General features: G+C 42.9%; 1 protein-coding gene across 1 annotated transcript in view; it reads left to right on the forward strand.

The window, feature by feature from the left end:
* Nucleotides 1–18569, forward strand: part of MVB12B (multivesicular body subunit 12B) — a 122848-nt gene that overhangs the window by 36219 nt on the left and 68060 nt on the right. Inside the window, exons 4-6 of the mRNA XM_056860607.1 lie at nt 8917–9013; nt 9758–9887; nt 11463–11585. Coding sequence (XP_056716585.1) covers nt 8917–9013; nt 9758–9887; nt 11463–11585 — 350 coding nt within the window. The remainder of the gene's footprint in view (nt 1–8916; nt 9014–9757; nt 9888–11462; nt 11586–18569) is intronic.

Raw genomic sequence — 18569 nt, forward strand, 5'->3', positions numbered from 1 at the left:
TATTTAAAATATTTATGCTCCTCCTTAACTCCTCCAACTCAAAGAGGCTAATGACGCAGCAAGAGCTGCAAGGACCCAAACATATCAAAACCCACCATCAACAAAATGAAAACGTGACCCAGCTAAAAACGCGGCATTAATTTGTGGCCTCAGTTGGTAGATACATATTCGTTGGCATCGTGGGGGTCAAAAGGCAATGAAGTCCAAAAGGTACAGACTGTGACATCACTGTGCAATGCACATTTCCCCTTTACCCTGTTGTTTAAGATAACCTTTTCTCTGTGCCAGTGTGTGCATTTGTATATATCTATGTCTGCCAGATGAGGAAACACTTCATGCTTTTGATGAGGTGGGTTCTGTGCCATGGAAGCATCTGGTTATTTTTCAGGTGCCACAAGACTCCGTTTAATTTTACTGCAGCTTGGCTTTTAGGGGCCTGGTTCCTCTGGTGCCCTTAGATGAAAAGCAGCCACCCGCTGAAAGCAGTGTGTTACTTTCTGACTCTCATTGCTGCAGAAGAGCAGCAGCTCAGAAATGCTGGCACGAAGTGTTCTGCCATAAAGCACTTCCACTGGTGAAAAATGCAATAAATGCGCATGTTATGGAGGCTCATTTTTGGAGTTGGTCTCTCCAGCGTGGTCCTCACAGAACTGGGCTGTGCTTCTTCGGACAGCTGCAGGGGCTGGCGTGATTAGATGCTCTGCTCCCCCCTCCCCACCCTGCACATGGAAAATTCCCTGTATGTTGTTTCTTTCATGTAGCGCATTGTACTTGCGAGATGTTAGGTAGACTTGCTGGATGTCTAGGGGTGCTTGGGTACTTCCATTGCTTCACAGTTGACAGCATGCATTATCAGCAAGTGCACAGAGCTGGGCTTTTTCAGAGGTGGCCCCAAGAGTGTGGAAGTGACGCAGGAAGCTCCCCTGACATTCTTGCTTTTAGCCTTCCAGAAATTGGTTAAGAGTAAGACTGTTTTGATGTTGTTGTTCTTTGTTCTAGAGATCATTTAAATGACTTTTGTCTCCAGTCCTGTTTATCACTGGTGGTTTTAATTTGTTCTGGATTTTTTTAAATTCATGCTAATAAACTGTTGGTCTTACGATTTTATTGACAACTGTTTTAGTCTCGTATTGCCTGCTGTTTTTAATAGCTGTTTTATGATTATTGCTTCTTTATTAATTAGTTGTATTGTTGTACATTTTTCATCTGTGCTTATCTTGTGCAGCTGTGCATATTGCTGTTTTGTTTGTTTTTTAACAGAAAAATGGATAGGAATTCTCCAAAATAAGTGATAAATAGGCAAACATACCGGCTTTTGAAGTGGGTGGGGGGTTAACACCTACTCACATCTCCTGGGGTTAGCCTCGCCATTTGGGAAAGAAGCCAGGCTGGGGAACTGTCCCTGCAGGCAGCACGGAAAACTCTAGATGGGATTTCTAACTCTTTGTCTATTTTTATTTCACCATTTCTCTAGGGAGCTCAGGCCGGCTTAGGTGGCTTCCCTCGTTTTATCACCACAATGGCCTTGTGTGGTAGGTCAGGCTGAGAGAACGTGGAAAGCCTAGGGTCGCTCCGTGAGCTTCGTGGCAGAATGGAGGCTGGAACCTGGGTTTCCCAGGTTCCTGGGCCAGCCCTCGAACCACTACACCATACTGGCTGTCATTGCAGAGAGGGCCTTACTGGAGTGGCAAACTTGGGGCTAATGGATTAAAGCAAACAAACAACTTTATTACGGCCTTGCCAGAAAAATACATACGAATGGATTAAAGCAGTGGTTCCCAAAGTGGGCAGTACCACCCCCTGTGGGGTGGTGGGATTACCTGGGGGGGGTGGCACCAAGAGGCAAGGGGGGCAGCAGAGGGGTGCTAGATGTGGGCCCCTTCAACTGTGCTATTCACTAATTTACAATAGATCAAACTATGGCACCATGCTGGCAAATTTGGTGGAGACTATTGGAATTTCCCCCCAGACTTTGAGGAGCTGGTTCCACTGGATCAAGTTCATCAGTTTTGTTGAATACATTTCAACTAAAAAGTTTTAATTTGATTTTGAATTGATGTGCAATTGATTGTTACTGTTTTGAAATTTTGTTATTATCTTCTTTAGTGCATCATGCAAACCCCTATTTTGAATAATGCTTTTTATATGATAGGGTAGGGGGCACTGGGGTTGACTCTGTGGAACCAAGGGGGTGGTGGCCCAAAACGTTTGGGAACCACTGGATTAAAGGCAAAAAAAGCCACCCAACTCTCATCCAAGGACATCTGGGAACAAATATGATGGCTGTGTGTGTATGTATGTATCTCCCCCTCAACTTGGGAGGGATCCATAACTCAGTGGCCATTCATGTGCCTTGCCAAGTTCAATTGCTGGCGTCTTCAGCTGAAATATCTTAGGTATTGAGAAGGACTGTTCTCTGCCCCAGATTTTGGAGATCTGCTGCTGGTCAAAGGACACAATATTGAACTAGATTTGAAAACTTGGAAAATGAATTGCTTATCCTTAAAAGGGTTGGTGTTCTGAGCTCCTATTTTCACTGAGCAACAGTGAACAATACTACATACAAATCAAATGAAACACAGAAGAGCTTTATCTGGATGGCAAATAAATAATAAATTTGACTAATTAGCTCTAAATATGTTACCCGTTAGATCCAAAATTGAGAAAAGTTCCCCCCAAAAAAGAAAAAAAAAGAGTAACGCCTGCATTCTAGTTGGATCAAGAAACTGTATTTGGATGGTCGATATGTCCTTCTATTACTGCAAGGGGCAAATGGACGTAAATTCACAATTGTGAATATTTATGCACCAAATCATACTAAGGAAAAGTTTTTTAAGACCTTCTTTGAAGATCTCACTGACTTTCACCAAGGAGAAATATTGATAGTAGGAGATATGAACGTTGTAATGGACCCTAAGATGGACAAATCAACAAGACTAAAAGGGAACAGACTACCGAAGGTAGTATTTCAGTATCTTCAAGACTGGAAGTTGATAGACGCATGGCGCTTTAAGTACCCCAATAAAAAAGATTACACTTATTATTCCAACAGACACAGTTCTTATTCCAGAATAGATCTTGGATGGATTTCAAATTCTTTATTATCAAATTTGGAGGAAGTGCAAATTTTACCAGCGACATACGCAGATCATAATCCTCTACAAATGAAATTTCATGGAGACAGAAGAGGACCAAGAAGGTGGAGAATGAATGACAATCTGTTTCTTAGACAGGACATTATGAAACAGTTTCAAGAGGAGGCGAAACTCTTTTTTTAAATTAATTGTACCCCAGAGATGGAATCAAGAACGGTTTGGGATGCAAGTAAAGCTTACATGAGAGGAAGACTGATAGCAATTGCCTCCAAAGTGAAAGAAGAAAGAGAAGAAAGACTACAAAACCTATATTCCCAACTAAGACTTTTAGAAGAACAACACCATAAGTCGGGAAAGAAACAGGATATGCTGAAGATCTTAAGTCTCAAACAACAGATAGAAAGTTTGGAAGTAAAAGAGATGCACAAGAAACTGAGATTTGTAAAACACAAATACTTTGAACAAGCAAACAAACCGGGGAGACTATTAGCTAATACTTTGAAAAATGAATCTGCAAAAGAAGAATTACTGCTGTATATAAGAATGAACAACTGACAACCAAGGAAGAAGACATTAAAGAAATTTTTAAAGAATACTATGTACAGTTATATCAGAACAATGATACTGAACAATCAGATCTTGAATCCTATGTTCAGTCTGCAAATCTTAAAAAATTTGAGGAAGAAGATCGAAAAATCTTAAATCAGAAAGTTACCACACAAGAAATAAATGACATCCTGAAAAATTTAAAAGTAGATAAGGCGCCAGGACCAGATGGAATTTCAGTGAGCTATTATAAGAAGATGGAGAACATAGTAACTCCTCAATTGCAAAAGGTATTTAATGATTTGCTTCAGGAAGGCAAAATTCTGGAAACATGGAAAGATGCACATATCTCTCTAATTCCAAAGGATGAAAAAGAGAGATGTTCCCCTAAATTATACAGACCAATTTCACTTTTAAATGTGGATTACAAAATTTTTGCCTCAATATTAGCTCAAAGGGTGAAGAAGTGTATTACGAAAATAATCCACCCGGATCAAACAGGATTTATCCCGAAAAGGCAATTAAAAGACAATGTCAGAGTTGTCCTGGCTGCAATTAATTATATTAAGCACAAAAGAGAAAAAGCAGCAATGATATATCTGGATGCGAAGAAGACTTTTGATAATGTCTCTTGGAGATTTCTGCAGGAAACGTTGCAACAACTAGACTGGTACACAATTTTTGAAAGCTGTGAATTCATTTACACCAATCAAAGCGCAAGACTTCTGATCAATGGGATGCTAACGGATAAATTGATGATACAAAAAGGAACAAGACAGGGCTGTCCTTTGTCACCACTGTTGTTCAACTTGTCAGTGGAGATACTTGCAAATAGGATAAGGAACTATCCTAAAATAGAAGGAATAAAATATGAAGACCAAGAATATAAAATAAGAAGCTACGCAGATGATGTAGTGTTAATATGTCAAAAACCAGAACTTTCATTGAATGAAATTCAGAAACAAATTGATCTATTCAGTTATTACTCCGGATATAAGCTTAACAAAACTAAAATTAATATGATTCTTTATAACGTCTCAGAAAAAGAAAGACAAGACATTCAAAATAGATTTCAATGGTTCACACCAAAGAAGAGCGTGAAGTATTTGGGTGTTAAGATACCAACGAGATCCGACACACTTTTTGATTTAAACTACAAAGAAGTATGGGAAAAGACTGAAGAAGATCTACAAAGATGGAACAGACTTCAAATGTCATGGTTGGGTCGAATAGCAGCATTGAAAATGAATGTTATGCCAAGACTTCCAATTGACATAAACCCAATGGCAATGACTAAATGGCAGACAAGAATGAATAAATTTATTGTCGAAGGCTTTCACGGTCAGAGTTCATTGGTTCTTGTAGGTTATCCGGGCTGTGTAAATTCCAAGAAAATTCCAAGACCACGGTTACACAGCCCGGATAACCTACAAGAACCAATGAATAAATTTATTTGGAATGGTAAGAAACCCAGAGTAAGATTTTCAGCGCTACAAGACGAGAAAAGTAGAGGAGGATTGAATCTACCAAATCTCAAATTATATCATCAAGCAGCCACTGGCTGCACTGTCAGACTAGATTATCCGCCCTGAAGACAGAATAATAAGATTAGAAAAAGCTGATCTTGGACATGGATTTCATCAACTACTTTGGACCAAAAAAGTTGTAACTAAACTCAAGAATGTAAACACAGAGAATTTACCAATACAGATGATGAAGGTATGAAATTTACTTAAAAGATTTCTCAGTCCCTCACCACCAGAAATGATGTCTCCTATTGAAGCATACACAGACTTTGCAAGCAGGATCAAACATGGGTTACTCACTTATAACGACCTAGTTAAGAAAGATGGACAAATAAAATCATTGCAAGAACTTCAGGAAGAAAATAAAAAAATCTCTTGGTTTACATATCACCAAATAATTCATGCATTAAGAAAGGACTATTTACAAGGATCCAAAGAAAGAAAATTGACAGAATTTGAAACTTTGATTATGAAAAATCAGGACCACTTTTTGTGAAATATATATAAAATATTGTTGGCTAAAGACACCGCATCAGAACAAGTAAAGACATGTATGGTGAAGTGGATGCAAAACTTTGGGGGGATGATTCCAATGCAAATTTGGGAAAAACTGTGGAAAACAGAAATTAAATTCTCAAGATCACAAGCAGTAAGAGAGAACTGGTATAAAATGTTTTTTAGATGGCATTATGCTCCGAAAGACCCGCAGAAGATGTACAAAGCAAACCAGGTTAACTGTTGGAAGTGTTCAGAAACAGAAGGAACGTATTTCCATCAATGGTGGACATGTAAAAAAATTCAAACTTTTTGGAAAGTCATACATAAAGAAATACAAGAGATGTTGAAAACAAATTTTCAGTTGGAAGCTAAATATTTTTTATTGGGAATAACTCCAACTCAAATACCTGTAAAGTATAAAGAACTTTATCAATATGCAATGATGGCTGCGAGACTGGTAATAGCACAAAAATGGAAGGACATGGAGACACTTGACTTAAAGATGTGGATTACAAAAATGCATGAATATGCAATGATGGCAAGACTTTCAGCCATATTGCATTATGAGATGACCGAAGAACACACGCAAAGATGGCGGCCTTTTTATGAAAGATACTGATGTTCTGATGTTCAGAAATATGTTTATTAGACAGAGTTATTAAGAACAAGAATTGATGTAGTATAAGAAAATTGTATTAGATTTAGGAAATAAGGCCATTAATAGATTAGAGAGACATTCTATGTAGATGATGAAACAGTCCATGTGCCGGTGAAAAACAGTGAATGTAATTCTATTTTCCTTTCCCTAATTTCCCCTTTTTTCTTTGTATTTTGAAAAATATAATAAAAATATTTTTAAAAAAGGAATCCAAACTAATGTCTTCTCTTATTAATCAAGGGGCTGGAGAGTGAAAAAACAGAGCTGTAGCAAAGAGTGGATTTCAGCAAGCATTTTGGAAGTTTTCCCACGGGACAATTTTTTGGATTTGCCCATCTGGGAAGCGGCACGTGCAAAAAAATTAGGTCTCATGATAACTGCACACCTCAGTTGTAACAGTTTGGGAGATAAAATCACTAGTTTTTGAACTGATGTAGTTTTTCATTTCAGCAGTCAGAGGCATCTGAGATGCATAATATGTCCCCCTTTTGGCTAGGAAAAAAAAAGCTTGTAGTTGATCTGATTAAACAAGGGTGTGTGTCCTTTTTAAAAATCAAATGTCAATTTTTCTCTCGGTTCTTGAAGACCAACAGTGCCTGGGAACAATGCCAGTGGGAAATGTACAGCTTTCTCTTAGAGGAATCAAGAGGGTAATGTGGGCTTATAAATATTCATCTGGTCACTTGCATACCACAGGAAGGAGGCTAGGCAAAAAACCTTTCGCTTGACTTGCCAGTTGTCTGAGTCCTGGAATATTTTTGTTTTGTTTTGGCAATGGAGGAGCAGTCAGTCATGGGAGACTGCAGTCTGCGCACGCACAGGAGATTCTTATTCAGCCGTGTTATGGGAGGCGAGTAGCACAATAATCCTCTCCTGCACACAGAGAGGTCCCCATGGTCATTCTGCTAAGGGTCAAATTAGACAAGATATTGGAAATCCATAATTGGATCTCCTGTCACTTTAAACTTCTCTAAATAATAGTTTGTGTGTGTGTGCGTGTGGGGTTTAATGGGTCACAACTGTGGTGCTACCCGAGGGGGGATTAACTTCTATTTAACCTGTTTTTAAATTTTGCTTTTGTAAGCTGTCCTAAATATTTATTTTAAATAGGAAGGTAGGGTTTAAGTATTCTAAGACAAACAAACTCCCCTTGTCTCCTTTTCCACATTTAAATTTGGCTCTTGGGTGGTGATGTTTGTCCTGGTACGGAGAACGCACAAGCTTTCATTGCTGGGGCAAGTGCCACTCGCCAGGGGCCAATTTATATTGGGAGAAGGGTCAGGGGAGGGTTTATGTTTGCAGAATTGAGATTGATCTTTGTTCATAAAGAAATGCACTGGAATTCTTTTGCAGTTGAAGGGAACACAGGAACCTTTTACTTATTCTCAGGGCGTTGTGCTGTCAGATAGAGAGACGGTGAGGCACTGTAGCTACATAGGGTTGCCAGTCTCAAGGTGGGGCCTGGAGTGATCCTGCAATTACAACTGATTTCCAGACTGCAGAGATCAGTTCCCTTGGAGGAAGTGTCAGCTTCAGAAGGTGGACTCTATGGCATCACGTCCCTGCTGAGCTCTCACCCCTCCTTAAACTCCTCTCTCGCCAGATGCCACCCCAAATCTCCAGGGATTTCCCAAGCTAGTGTTGGCAAACCTATATGTAGATGGCGGAAAGTAAAAAAGAGAAGAATCAGTAATGAAGCCCAAGAATTGCACTCTGGGACAAACAAGGAAGCAACCTAGCAGGCAGAAAAGAGGGAGATTCCTGCTAACTGGCTATACATGTCTGCTGCTCCCTGGAAGAGCTGAGTATTTGAATAGAATAGAATAGAATAGAATAGAATAGAATAGAATAGAATAGAATAGAATAGAATAGAATAGAATAATAGAGTTGGAAGGGACCACCAGGGCCATCTAGTCCAACCCCCTGCACAATGCAGGGAATTTACAACTAGCTCCCCCCCACACCCCCTGTGACCCCTACTCCATGCCCAGAAGGTGGCCAAGATGCCCTCCCTCTCATGATCTGCCTAAGGTCGTAGAATCAGCATTGCTGATAGATGGCCATCCAGCCTCTGCTTAAAAACCTCCAGGGAAAGAGAGCTTACCACCTCCCGAGAAAGCCTGTGTGTTTACCATTGCATGTTCCAACAGTTAACACCCACCCTCCACTCAGCACCAGGGTCTCAACTGAAGTTGGTGGTGGAGATCTGTTGATGGAGCTCATGCAGGTTGGCTCTGAGTCCTCCACTTATGCTCAGCTGTGTGCATTGATAAAAACCCAACCTTGGTGTTGGCTGACCCCTCACATTCACTTATAGTCTGGACTTATCGCTCTGATTTTGCTGAGTTTACCACTACTTTGAGGGTGACTTGGCTGTGGAACACAGGCAGGATGCTGCTGCAGTCGTCTTGTTTGTGGGCTTCCCAGAGGCACCTGGTTGGCCATTGTGTGAACAGACTGCTGAACTTGATGGGCCTTGGTCTAATCCAGCAGGGCTTTTCTTATGTTCAAAGTTCAAAGGTATTTATTACTGTCCACGACCAGCAAATACAGCAAAAATATGTTTTTCTTATGTTCTTTTCTCTCTCTGAAGAGCCACCTGGGCAACGTCTTGGTTGACATGAAGCTCATTGACATCAAAGACACGCTGCCGGTGGGCTTTATCCCCATCCAAGAGACCATGGACACACGTGAGTTGCACTTCCAAGCTTTGGCCACAGCTAGATTTGTAGCATTTTGGTGGTTGAGAATAAAGTTACTGTTGCCTCTGGTATTCATTATCGGCAATAATGATTTCTGTAATGCTATCGGTATGTGGGGTAATTTACAGAAACAAAACATAACTTATAAGTCACATATAAAGACAAGAGTCCTACTAACGGTTGAAATAAAAAATTCTGGTGCTTGGGCAGGGCTTAGGAGAGAATCTGTGGGGTAGATCATGGGAGGCAGAGCCAAGAGTGGGGCATGGAGGCTTCTGGGCAGCAGAGCCAAGACTGAGACAGGATAGAGGCCAGAGGTGGGCTGGGGTGGACCCAGGGGAAAAGCCCAGAGTTTTTTGCCTTTTTCTTCTAGGAGTTGCAGCTCAGCCCGGAAGTTGCATTGTTCGCCTAAAATATGCAGCTCCCAAAAAAGTTGAAGTGGGAGAGGAGTGGCCTTACTTTAGTGGTAAAAGTCCAAAAAAACTCTTGTCAAGCTGGAGATTTTGTTGTGTTGGGGAAGGCGTTTGGTAACCATAGTTCCTGCCTTACAATTTAAGCAAGTTCATCAAACGAAAGGGAGAGGCAAGGACTGACAGATAGATGTACACAAAAGCATGATTTAGGTTCTATTCCAGTTGTAGGAAGAGGGCCAGAAGGTGATTTTTTTGGGGGGGGGGATAAATGGTGGCACCACACAGGTGATCCTTAACTCTTTCGCTGTGTTCCCTGCAGAGGAAACGGCGTTCCGAAAGAAAAGGCTTTGCATTAAGTTCATTCCTCGGGATTCCACAGAGGCTGCCATTTGTGATATCCGAATCCTGGGCCGGGGCAAGCAAGCTCCTCCCCAGTACACGTTCATAGGGTAAGGACCTGTCTCTTCTTTCTCTTGAACTATGCTGGTTTTCCAGGTCAGCTTAAGCGTTACTTAGATACAGTAAGAATTGTTCAGCAGCGGAATCAGCTGCCTAGGGAGGGGGTGAGCTCCCCCTCATTGGCAGTCTTCAAGCAGTGGCTGGACAAACACTTGTCAGGGATGCTTTTAGGCTGATCCTGCATTGAGCAGGTGATGGGACTGGCTGGCCTGTATGGCTCCTTCCAACTCTATGATTCTGTCATAGAGAAGCAGTCTGCGCTCACCTGCTGTTTACAAACTAGAATTGGGTTCAAGCTTCCTATCGTTGCCATCATAACTAGCAATTCCCTATTTTAATTTTGCTCTCTCTCTGATGTGAACCAGTAAGTCTTTTGTTTTGAGGCCATCTTCTCTCTCCTTGCATTTTTTTCAGTGCAGTTTGTGCGCATTAGCATTGTGCATTATACTTGTAGTTGAAGTACAGGTTATATATAAATAGTACAAATTGTGTACAAAGCCCATACAACATGTATAAATGATGCAAATGAACGTGCAAAACCTGCAGCAAAAAGCGGCCAGCCAAAACCGTTGACAAAAGTATAAACCAGTGTAAAAGCTAACAAACTAGAGAACATTTGCTCCCCCCTCTTTCAAACCACAGGAATCTCACGGGCAACAGGCCTGTCCACTGTCAGACTGGAGGCTTGTCTGCTGGTTCCAACAGCAGCCAGATAGAGTCTCCTGGAAACCCCCCACATATCTGTTGATCAGTTTGGTTCAAGAATAAGGTACCCAAAAGGTAAGGAATCAACATTAAATCATGGGCTAATATTGATACAAGTGATTTTTGTGAATGATATATAATAAATTTAATGCAAACACAAAATTAATATAAACATAAACAACTTGTATGTAGCCCTGTTCTAGCCTCTATGTATCTGTGCTGAACATTCCAAATAAACATAAAAACACAAAATTACAACAGTGTGACAATATACCCAAACAATATCACAGTCTAAAAATGTTTCAAACATATCCTGATGACTGAATACTGTGAAAAGAAGACTTCTATAGGAGCCTAAGATTACAAAGGCAACTCTGGATGAAATATACCTAAACAAGTGGTAGATTTTACAATTTACAAATGTCAGCTTACTCAGTCTAAGCATTGCAATTTTCTCATACATTAATGTACTTTCAAAATGGCATAGAATTGTATTATTCGGACCACTGAAGAAGGCTTCACAGCCGAAACACGTAGGGTCTGAGCTGTGATATTCTTTTGGTATATTGCCACACTGTTGTAATTTTGTGTTGTTACTTTTTGGGTATCTTGTTCTAGTTTCATAGGATTAAGGTTCCCCCCCACTTTTTGTTGTTGCTAGATCAGTTTGGTTCTTCATTGTCATGGCCACTGATCAAACTGGCTTTCCAGCAAAGTGTGTAATCAGTTTTTTTAAAGCCATCTCAGCCCCTGGCTGTAACATCTTGTGGCTACGAGTTCCATAAAAACAGGAGTGAGATGTTGATTGTGAAAACTGTACCTGAACTACAGGGCTAATGGTTTCTCTGTGTGTTGCAAAGGGAACTAAACAACATGATCATCTGGTACAGAATGGGCAAGGTCCCACGAAATCATGAATCATCTCAGCCCACAACGCCTTCTCCACAAGCTCCGGCTACGACGCCAGCCGCTAACCTTCCCAGGTAAGGCTTTCCGCTCCAATTCTCCTTTGGCCTTTGCAGCTTGGGTTCTCTCGAGATGTGTCTGTTTGACTTTTCTGTATTCACTAGGGAGATGGTTTCTTTATATATTCAACTGCAAGGAATGGGAACTTCTTGAAATCTGCCATGTAGGCCAGCTTGCCCTTCCGCACTCGGAAATTTTTTAGCATGCGCATAGCAGGGAGTGTAGAAGGCGAGGATCAGTCGTTCGGCAGCTGATATCATAATGACAAGTAACTTTGTATTAAGACTGCCTTTTCCTTTAGAAGGAGCCAAGTGGGGCAGAGTGGTAAGCTGCAGTACTGCAGTCCAAGCTCTGCTCATGACCTGAGTTCGATCCCGACAGAAGTCGGTTTCAGATAGCCAGCTCAAGGTTGACTCAGCCTTCCATCCTTCCGAGGTTGGTAAAATGAGTACCCAGCTTGTTGGGGGTAAAGGGAAGATGACTGGGGAAGGCACTGGCAAACTCCCCATAAACAAAGTCTGCCTAGTAAACGTTGGGATGTGACGTCGCCCCATGTGTCAGGAATGACCTGGTGCTTGCACAGGGGACCTTTACCTTTTCCTTTACTGCTGTTCTTAAAGGAGGGTGGTATGGGGGGGGGGGGGAGGCAGAGTCCCCAATCAAGCAATTTCTTTCCCACCCCTCTCAGCTTTTCTGTCGGTCTCTCTTTTCCTGCCTATGCTGTGAAGGGACGTGTGAGCAGATAGAGTTGCTTGTTCTGTCTCAGACGGCTGGAACACTCAATCATTCGTGTTAATATCTTGCCCCATGCCACAAGCTTAGGGGAAGTAGTTAAGAGCAACTCCTGATGCCTCTTTTACCAGAACTGTGCTTCTCTCCACCCACCCCCCAGGCTTGTGCCTCACAAACCTGTGCAGAATTCAGTTCTTTGGAGGGAAGCTTGTCGTCTTTTAGGACTGAAAATGCATGGGTAGTAATGGCAAATGTAATCTTTAAAAAGCCTTCTGAGCTACTGACCATTTCTTGTCTTGTGACCATGAATTCCAGAAGTTAATAACATACTTGGCATGCAGAAGGTCCCAGGTTCATTCCCTGACATCTCAAGTTAAAGGGACTAGGCAAGTAGGTGGTGGGAAAGACCTGTGCCTGAGACCCTGGAGAGCCGCTGCCAGTGTGTGTAGATAATACTGACTTTGATGGACCAAGGGTCTGATTCAGTAGAAGGCAGCTTCATGTGTTCATGTGTATGCAAAGAAGTTAGTTTCAGAGGGTTGCTATGTTGGACTCTGGTAGAGCAGCTGGATTCAAGTCCAGTAGCACCTTAGAGACTAATGAAAGGATCTTTGACTCCTGAAAGCTAATACCTCCAAAATCTTGTTGGTCTCTAAGGTGCTAATGGACTTGAATCTAGCATGCAAAGGAGTATTTCCTTTTCGTCATGAATTTTATGAAAATCAGCTTCATTAGATGTTCCTTGAGTTCCAGTATTAGGAGAAAATTGTTGGTATTATGAGGGCTTTGTTATGCCCAAATACTTGTTAAATTAGCAGAGTGCACAAAGGATATTGTGCGCAGAGAAGCTCATCCAAATCTGTGTGTGTGCCAGGAACAAAACTGGTCAGAGCCCTTTTTAATTCAACTAATATACTTCATTTATTAAAGGAAATCCATTTCTTGATAGGATAGAGAAAAGTGTAGTTTCCTATCTAATCTAACTAATTAGGATGGAGGGAGATTCAGGACGTGTCCTTCCTGCATGGTGGCAAGATGGAGGATCAGGCCTGTGTGTGAGAGGAGAGTGAAGACGAAGCAGGAATGAAGGAAGTTCCCCAAGAGCAGCAATCTGCATGTTGAAGGGATAGTTCAGAGCAGTAGAGAAAAGGATGTCTCTGTGTCTTCTCCCCTCTATCTCTCTGACTCACTAGTGAAGTCCCCCTCTGGAGTCTGAGGTAAGAGACAGCGTAAAGTCCTTCACTTCCAACAAAAAGTGTATCTCATTCTATTACTATATTGTTTATTCAATTGTGGGCCTCTGGGCCTCTTCCGTTGCCTCCCCGCCAAACCCTAAAACTAAAAGCTTTTCTTCAGTGAAGACCAGACCTCTCCATAAAAATACTTGCGTCAGCTCTCGGCATTTTTGATACATTACGCTCTAATGAAAATTTACAGCCAGTGCCCCCATATATGAATGTCAGCAACAACAACAACAAAATCATGTGAAAACAGCAATAAAAAGAAGATTAAAAGATGGGGACCAAAGCTCAGCAGGGGGTGGGAAATCAACAGAGCATTTGGGTAGACTGAAAAAAAAAATCACCTAGTGCTTAAGCTTTAGCAGATTACTTGCCAGGTGAACTGTTGAAGGGAGCACATTCTACAGCCCAGGTGCCACCACCGAAAAGGCCTTGTCTCTGGTCATCACCCATGTTACTTCAACAGATGGAGGCACACAAAGCAGGGCCTCTGGTGCTGATTTTTAATGGTAGAGGCAAGTTTATATGGTGGTAGGTGGTCTTTCAAATGTCTCATTTGAAACCCTCACTTTGGGATCCCTTTCCAGGATGCTGTTCTCTGAACAATTCATCGCAGTGTTTAGCATAATGTCCTTTTTGGGCAGAATGGGGCTTTTCTTGCAGCAGAATTTAGAGTTCACCTTTTGGTCCCAACTGGAGTTTAAAGTTTCAGATTCCTCTTAAAGCAAAACGTCTGAGGAATCTTGATGGTTGCTGAAAGAGTTTTGAGGATATTTGTGACATTTCCTGAAGAGGGTTCTGCTCCAAACCCTTGACTGTGACTGGATTTTTTTACCTCCCGAAAACTCCTCAAGCAGTACAACTGAGAGAATTTGAAAGAAGTCAACACGAGGTATCCATAATTGCATCCGGGCGAGTTTCACATTCCTGGTTGCATCCATCTGTCCTTTTGGGAGTGATAATTTTTGGACCATTGTTCCCCTGTAGCTGGCCCTTCTTCAACTTCATCAGCAAAGCTTTTCCTCATGCATTCACGGCAGTTTTTGTTTCACAGTGCCTCTGTTTTAAATGTCTGTTAGGCTTGTTCCGCACATGCAGTAGAATGAAGCAGCGAAGTCCTGAGGTGGTGGGATGGACTTCAGATTGCCGTTGTCAGATAACATTTTTAAAATACTTCCTCTCACGAAGAAACTTCCATGCAAGCAGAAAGCTAGCACAACAGGGCAAAGCACTGGAGTAATTTCCCCTTATGTGTTAATTTTTTTGGGGGGGGGCAAAACCCCCAAAAGTTGGGGTATTTGGGGGGGGGGGTGCTGGCATGGGGGATAACGTAAAAACGGTGTGTTCCACCTGTGGTCTGACCGTCAGTCAATTTCACCACCTGAGGCTGGAACCACTGCCACCTCTGCTGTGTGTGGAGAGCAGGCCCTAGAGACAGCGTGGTCCATCCTCTGTTGTTTGCTTTGGTGAGCCGATGCGCTCGGAATTCCTTCCTGAGATGCCACGGGAGATTCCTCCACAATCGCTCAAAAGGTCTCCCAGCAATTTGTCATCTTCAAGCAAAATGTCACTTCAGGATTTACTGAAGTGTGTGTATTTCTTTCTCTTCCCCCCCCCCACACTAGACATAATTATACTTAACTCTCTCTCTTTCTCTCTCTCTTTTTTTTTTGGCGTGGATGTTATCAGCCTGTGACAGATACTTTGGGAAATTGAACGCACTCAGATTGCAGAAGATGTGTCATCTGCGTTTAATCTCCTTCTTACTGAGACCTGGGGATTTCAAACTCGGCTTCTGAATGTCAATGCAGAGTCTCTCTCCTCTCCCCCCCCCCCCCCAACATCTGATCCTTCAGTGTCGAGCAGGGTGCCGGATGACCCTGAGGAAGGACTCGGTGATTTGCGGGACAGGGCCCTTGACGTGAAGGTTAATGGTTTACTCTGGGGCGGGAGAGGAAGTAGGGGGGAGCAAGCTGCCAGGTTCTCTTACTCAGATTATGCTGAGCGGGAGAACCTCTGCAGAGATGGAGCTGGGAGGTTCTGGGGCATAGCATCCTCTTGAGAGAAAAATCGCTTAAAACAGGAGGATCACTGAAGTACATGTTACCTACTCCCCTCAGAGGGAGTGAGGAAACAGGTTTCCAGGGCTTTTGTCATGGGAGGGCCCATGGTTCAGTGCTAGAGGATCTGCTTTGCATGGTTCAGTCCCTGGTATCTCCTGCTAAAAGGGCCAGGTAGGAGGTAATGTGAAAGGCCTCTATGCCTGAGACCCCAGAAAGCCACTTGACGATACTGACCTTGAGGGACCAGTATCGTACTCAGATGGGGGGAGGGTAATTTTCAAATGATGTACTCCCTGCAGATCAGGGTGATGGCTCCTGGGTTCTTCTGAAGTGCACCTTCTGCTTCACTGAATTGGAGAATTCAAGATTGGAAGGAGAAGCTACTGGTTGCTGGAGAACAACACCGGTCACTGCTATAAATAGTCTCTAAATGCTCTCAGCCTCTGGTTATCTGAAGCACTGCCTGCTCCTGTGTGAACCTGAGGTATTTCTCTGGAGTTCCTCACCACTTGAAGTGAGGCAGTTGGTGATCCAGGGGCGGGGTCTTCTTGGCTGTGGCACCACACCTCTGGAATCCCTGTCCCCAGGAGGACAACTCAGAACCTTCCTCATTGGCATTTTGGCTCTCTTGTGAGTGTTTGTGGAGAGGCACTAGTGGCTCTTGTCTGTAGGCAGCTCTTTGGGGCCAACCCAATGTTAGCAAGGTGAATGGAAAGTTGTACCAGGCCATCTGCAGGGGTTCTGCTTGGACTTTCCCCAGCTTGCCCCGCTTAGGGATTCCATTTTGGTCTAGCTGTCCAGAGGCTGTTTGCAGAAAGGGCTTTGTTCTCTAAAGTTGGCCTTAGCTGTATCGTTTGCATCTGAGTGTAGGGGGAAAAAATACCGAAAGCCATTCCAGCCCACTGTGTTTCAGCTGCAGATGAAGGCAATTAGGTGAAAGGGGGGTGGCTCTTGGCTCCAAGAGTTGCATGTAGGAACCGAGGGAGAAATAGCGGAACTCGAGAGCAGCTTGGTTTTATATTTTACTAGGCTTCGGTGAGAGTTTAAACATTAACAAACTGCACAATGGTTGGCGTCTGCTGACATCTGGAGGAATACCTTGCAGTAGTCATTGGCAGGAAATATGGCTTTAATTTAATACAAGGATGTTGGCTTTGCAAGTAAGAATCAAGTTGCTAGTTCTGGTGGTTTCCGGGTGCTCTACTGCCGCCTTAAAGGCTTGGCAACTAGATTCAGCTGTTGCTTGTGATCAGCTTGAAGGCTGCCTGGGAAGAGTGTCTGTCAATTCTTTCTTATTCCCCACTTTTCCAAAGCCTTCTGGAGTCTGACAGCAGTTGTGGTCTCAACAAATGCGTAGGGCATGTGGGGAGGCAGAGGAATTGACAAAAGCAGCCTCAATCGCTGATGATATAAACCTGCCTTATCCCAGTTACAATTGGTCCTTCTAGTGCCATATGATTAGCAGCGACTTTACAAGTTCTTGGGCAGAGAGGGATCTCTTCTAATACCAGCAACCTGGAGTCCTTTTAAAAAGAGGTGCCAGGGATTGAACCTGGGGCTTTCTGCATGGGAAGCAGTATGAGCTGCAGGGTCCCTAGCTTCGTGGCAGAGCACATGTTTTTCAGGTGAGATGCCGCACATGCAGTTTCAGTTAAAACCAATCTCAGGTAGCTGGTTCCGGGAAAGACCATTTTCTGCCTGGAGGAGATGCTGCAAGTCAGAGCAGAGAAGACTGGGAAAGATGGACCAATGGCCTGACTGTATAAGACAACTTCATATATTCATACCCTAAGCTCTGAGCAAGATTGCTTCACGTATTGTGTGTGTGTTAAGTGCTGTCGAGTCGCTTCTGACTCATGGCTACCCTATGAATGAAAGTCCTCCAAAATGTCCTATCTTTGACAGCCTTGCTCAGATCTTGCTAATTGAAGGCTGTGGCTTCCTTTATTGAGTCAATCCATCTCTTGTTGGGTCTTCCTCTTTGCCTGCTGCCCTCAACTTTTCCTAGCATGACTGTCTTTTCCAGTGACTCTTGTCGTCTCATGACGTGACCAAAATACGATAGCCTCAGTTTAGTCATTTTAGCTTCTAGGGTCAGTTCAGGCTTGATTTGATCTATAACCCACTGATTTGTTTTTTTTGGCTGTCCACGGAATCTGTAACACTCTCCTCCAACACCACATTTCAAAGGAATCTATTTTCTTCCTATCAGATTTCTTCACTGCTTCACATATTGCCTTGAAGTATATACATGGGATGGATTGACTCTATAAAGGAAGCCGCATCCCTCAGTTTGCAAGATCTGAGCAAGGCTGTTAAGGATGGGACGTTTTGGAGGACAATGATTCATAGGGTCGCCATGAGTCGGAAGCGACTTGATGACACTTAACACATACACATGTACATGAGAAAGGATTTGTGTGTACATCCCAAAATACAGACATTGGGCTGGATCCTACTGGATCCTATAGTAACCTTCCACTGATGGTTTCCCTTCTGCCAGGTCTTCCTAAGAGAGAGAGACAGAGGACATCTTTCGGCGTTAGAAGATTTGGCAAAAGGATGCTATAGGATGCGATCCTGAGAATATGTCTAGAACATGATTGCAGTTCTCTTTTCCAAAATGTGTTTGGTGGCTGAGGAATTAGAGTTAGAGTGCCTCATGGGAAATAGGAGGAAGGAAGGACAAGGTAGGACAAGACTGTGGAGGGCTTTAAAAGTGAGGGCAATGACCTTGTGCAGGGTGTGGATTACATGTAGTTTGGTGGTCCCCCTACTCCGGTCTTCTTTTGTTGTGTTAGGAACACACATGAAGCTGCCTTATACTGAATCAGACCCTTGGTCCATCAAGTTCTGTATTTTCTACTCAGACTGGTGGCAGCTCCCAAGGGTCTCAGGCAGAGGTTCTTTACCTCACCTACTGCCTGTGCCTTTTAACTCGAGATGGCAGGGATTGAACTTGGGA

This window comes from Euleptes europaea, chromosome 14 (assembly GCF_029931775.1).
Source record: "Euleptes europaea isolate rEulEur1 chromosome 14, rEulEur1.hap1, whole genome shotgun sequence".
In the NCBI taxonomy this organism is placed as follows: domain Eukaryota; kingdom Metazoa; phylum Chordata; class Lepidosauria; order Squamata; family Sphaerodactylidae; genus Euleptes; species Euleptes europaea.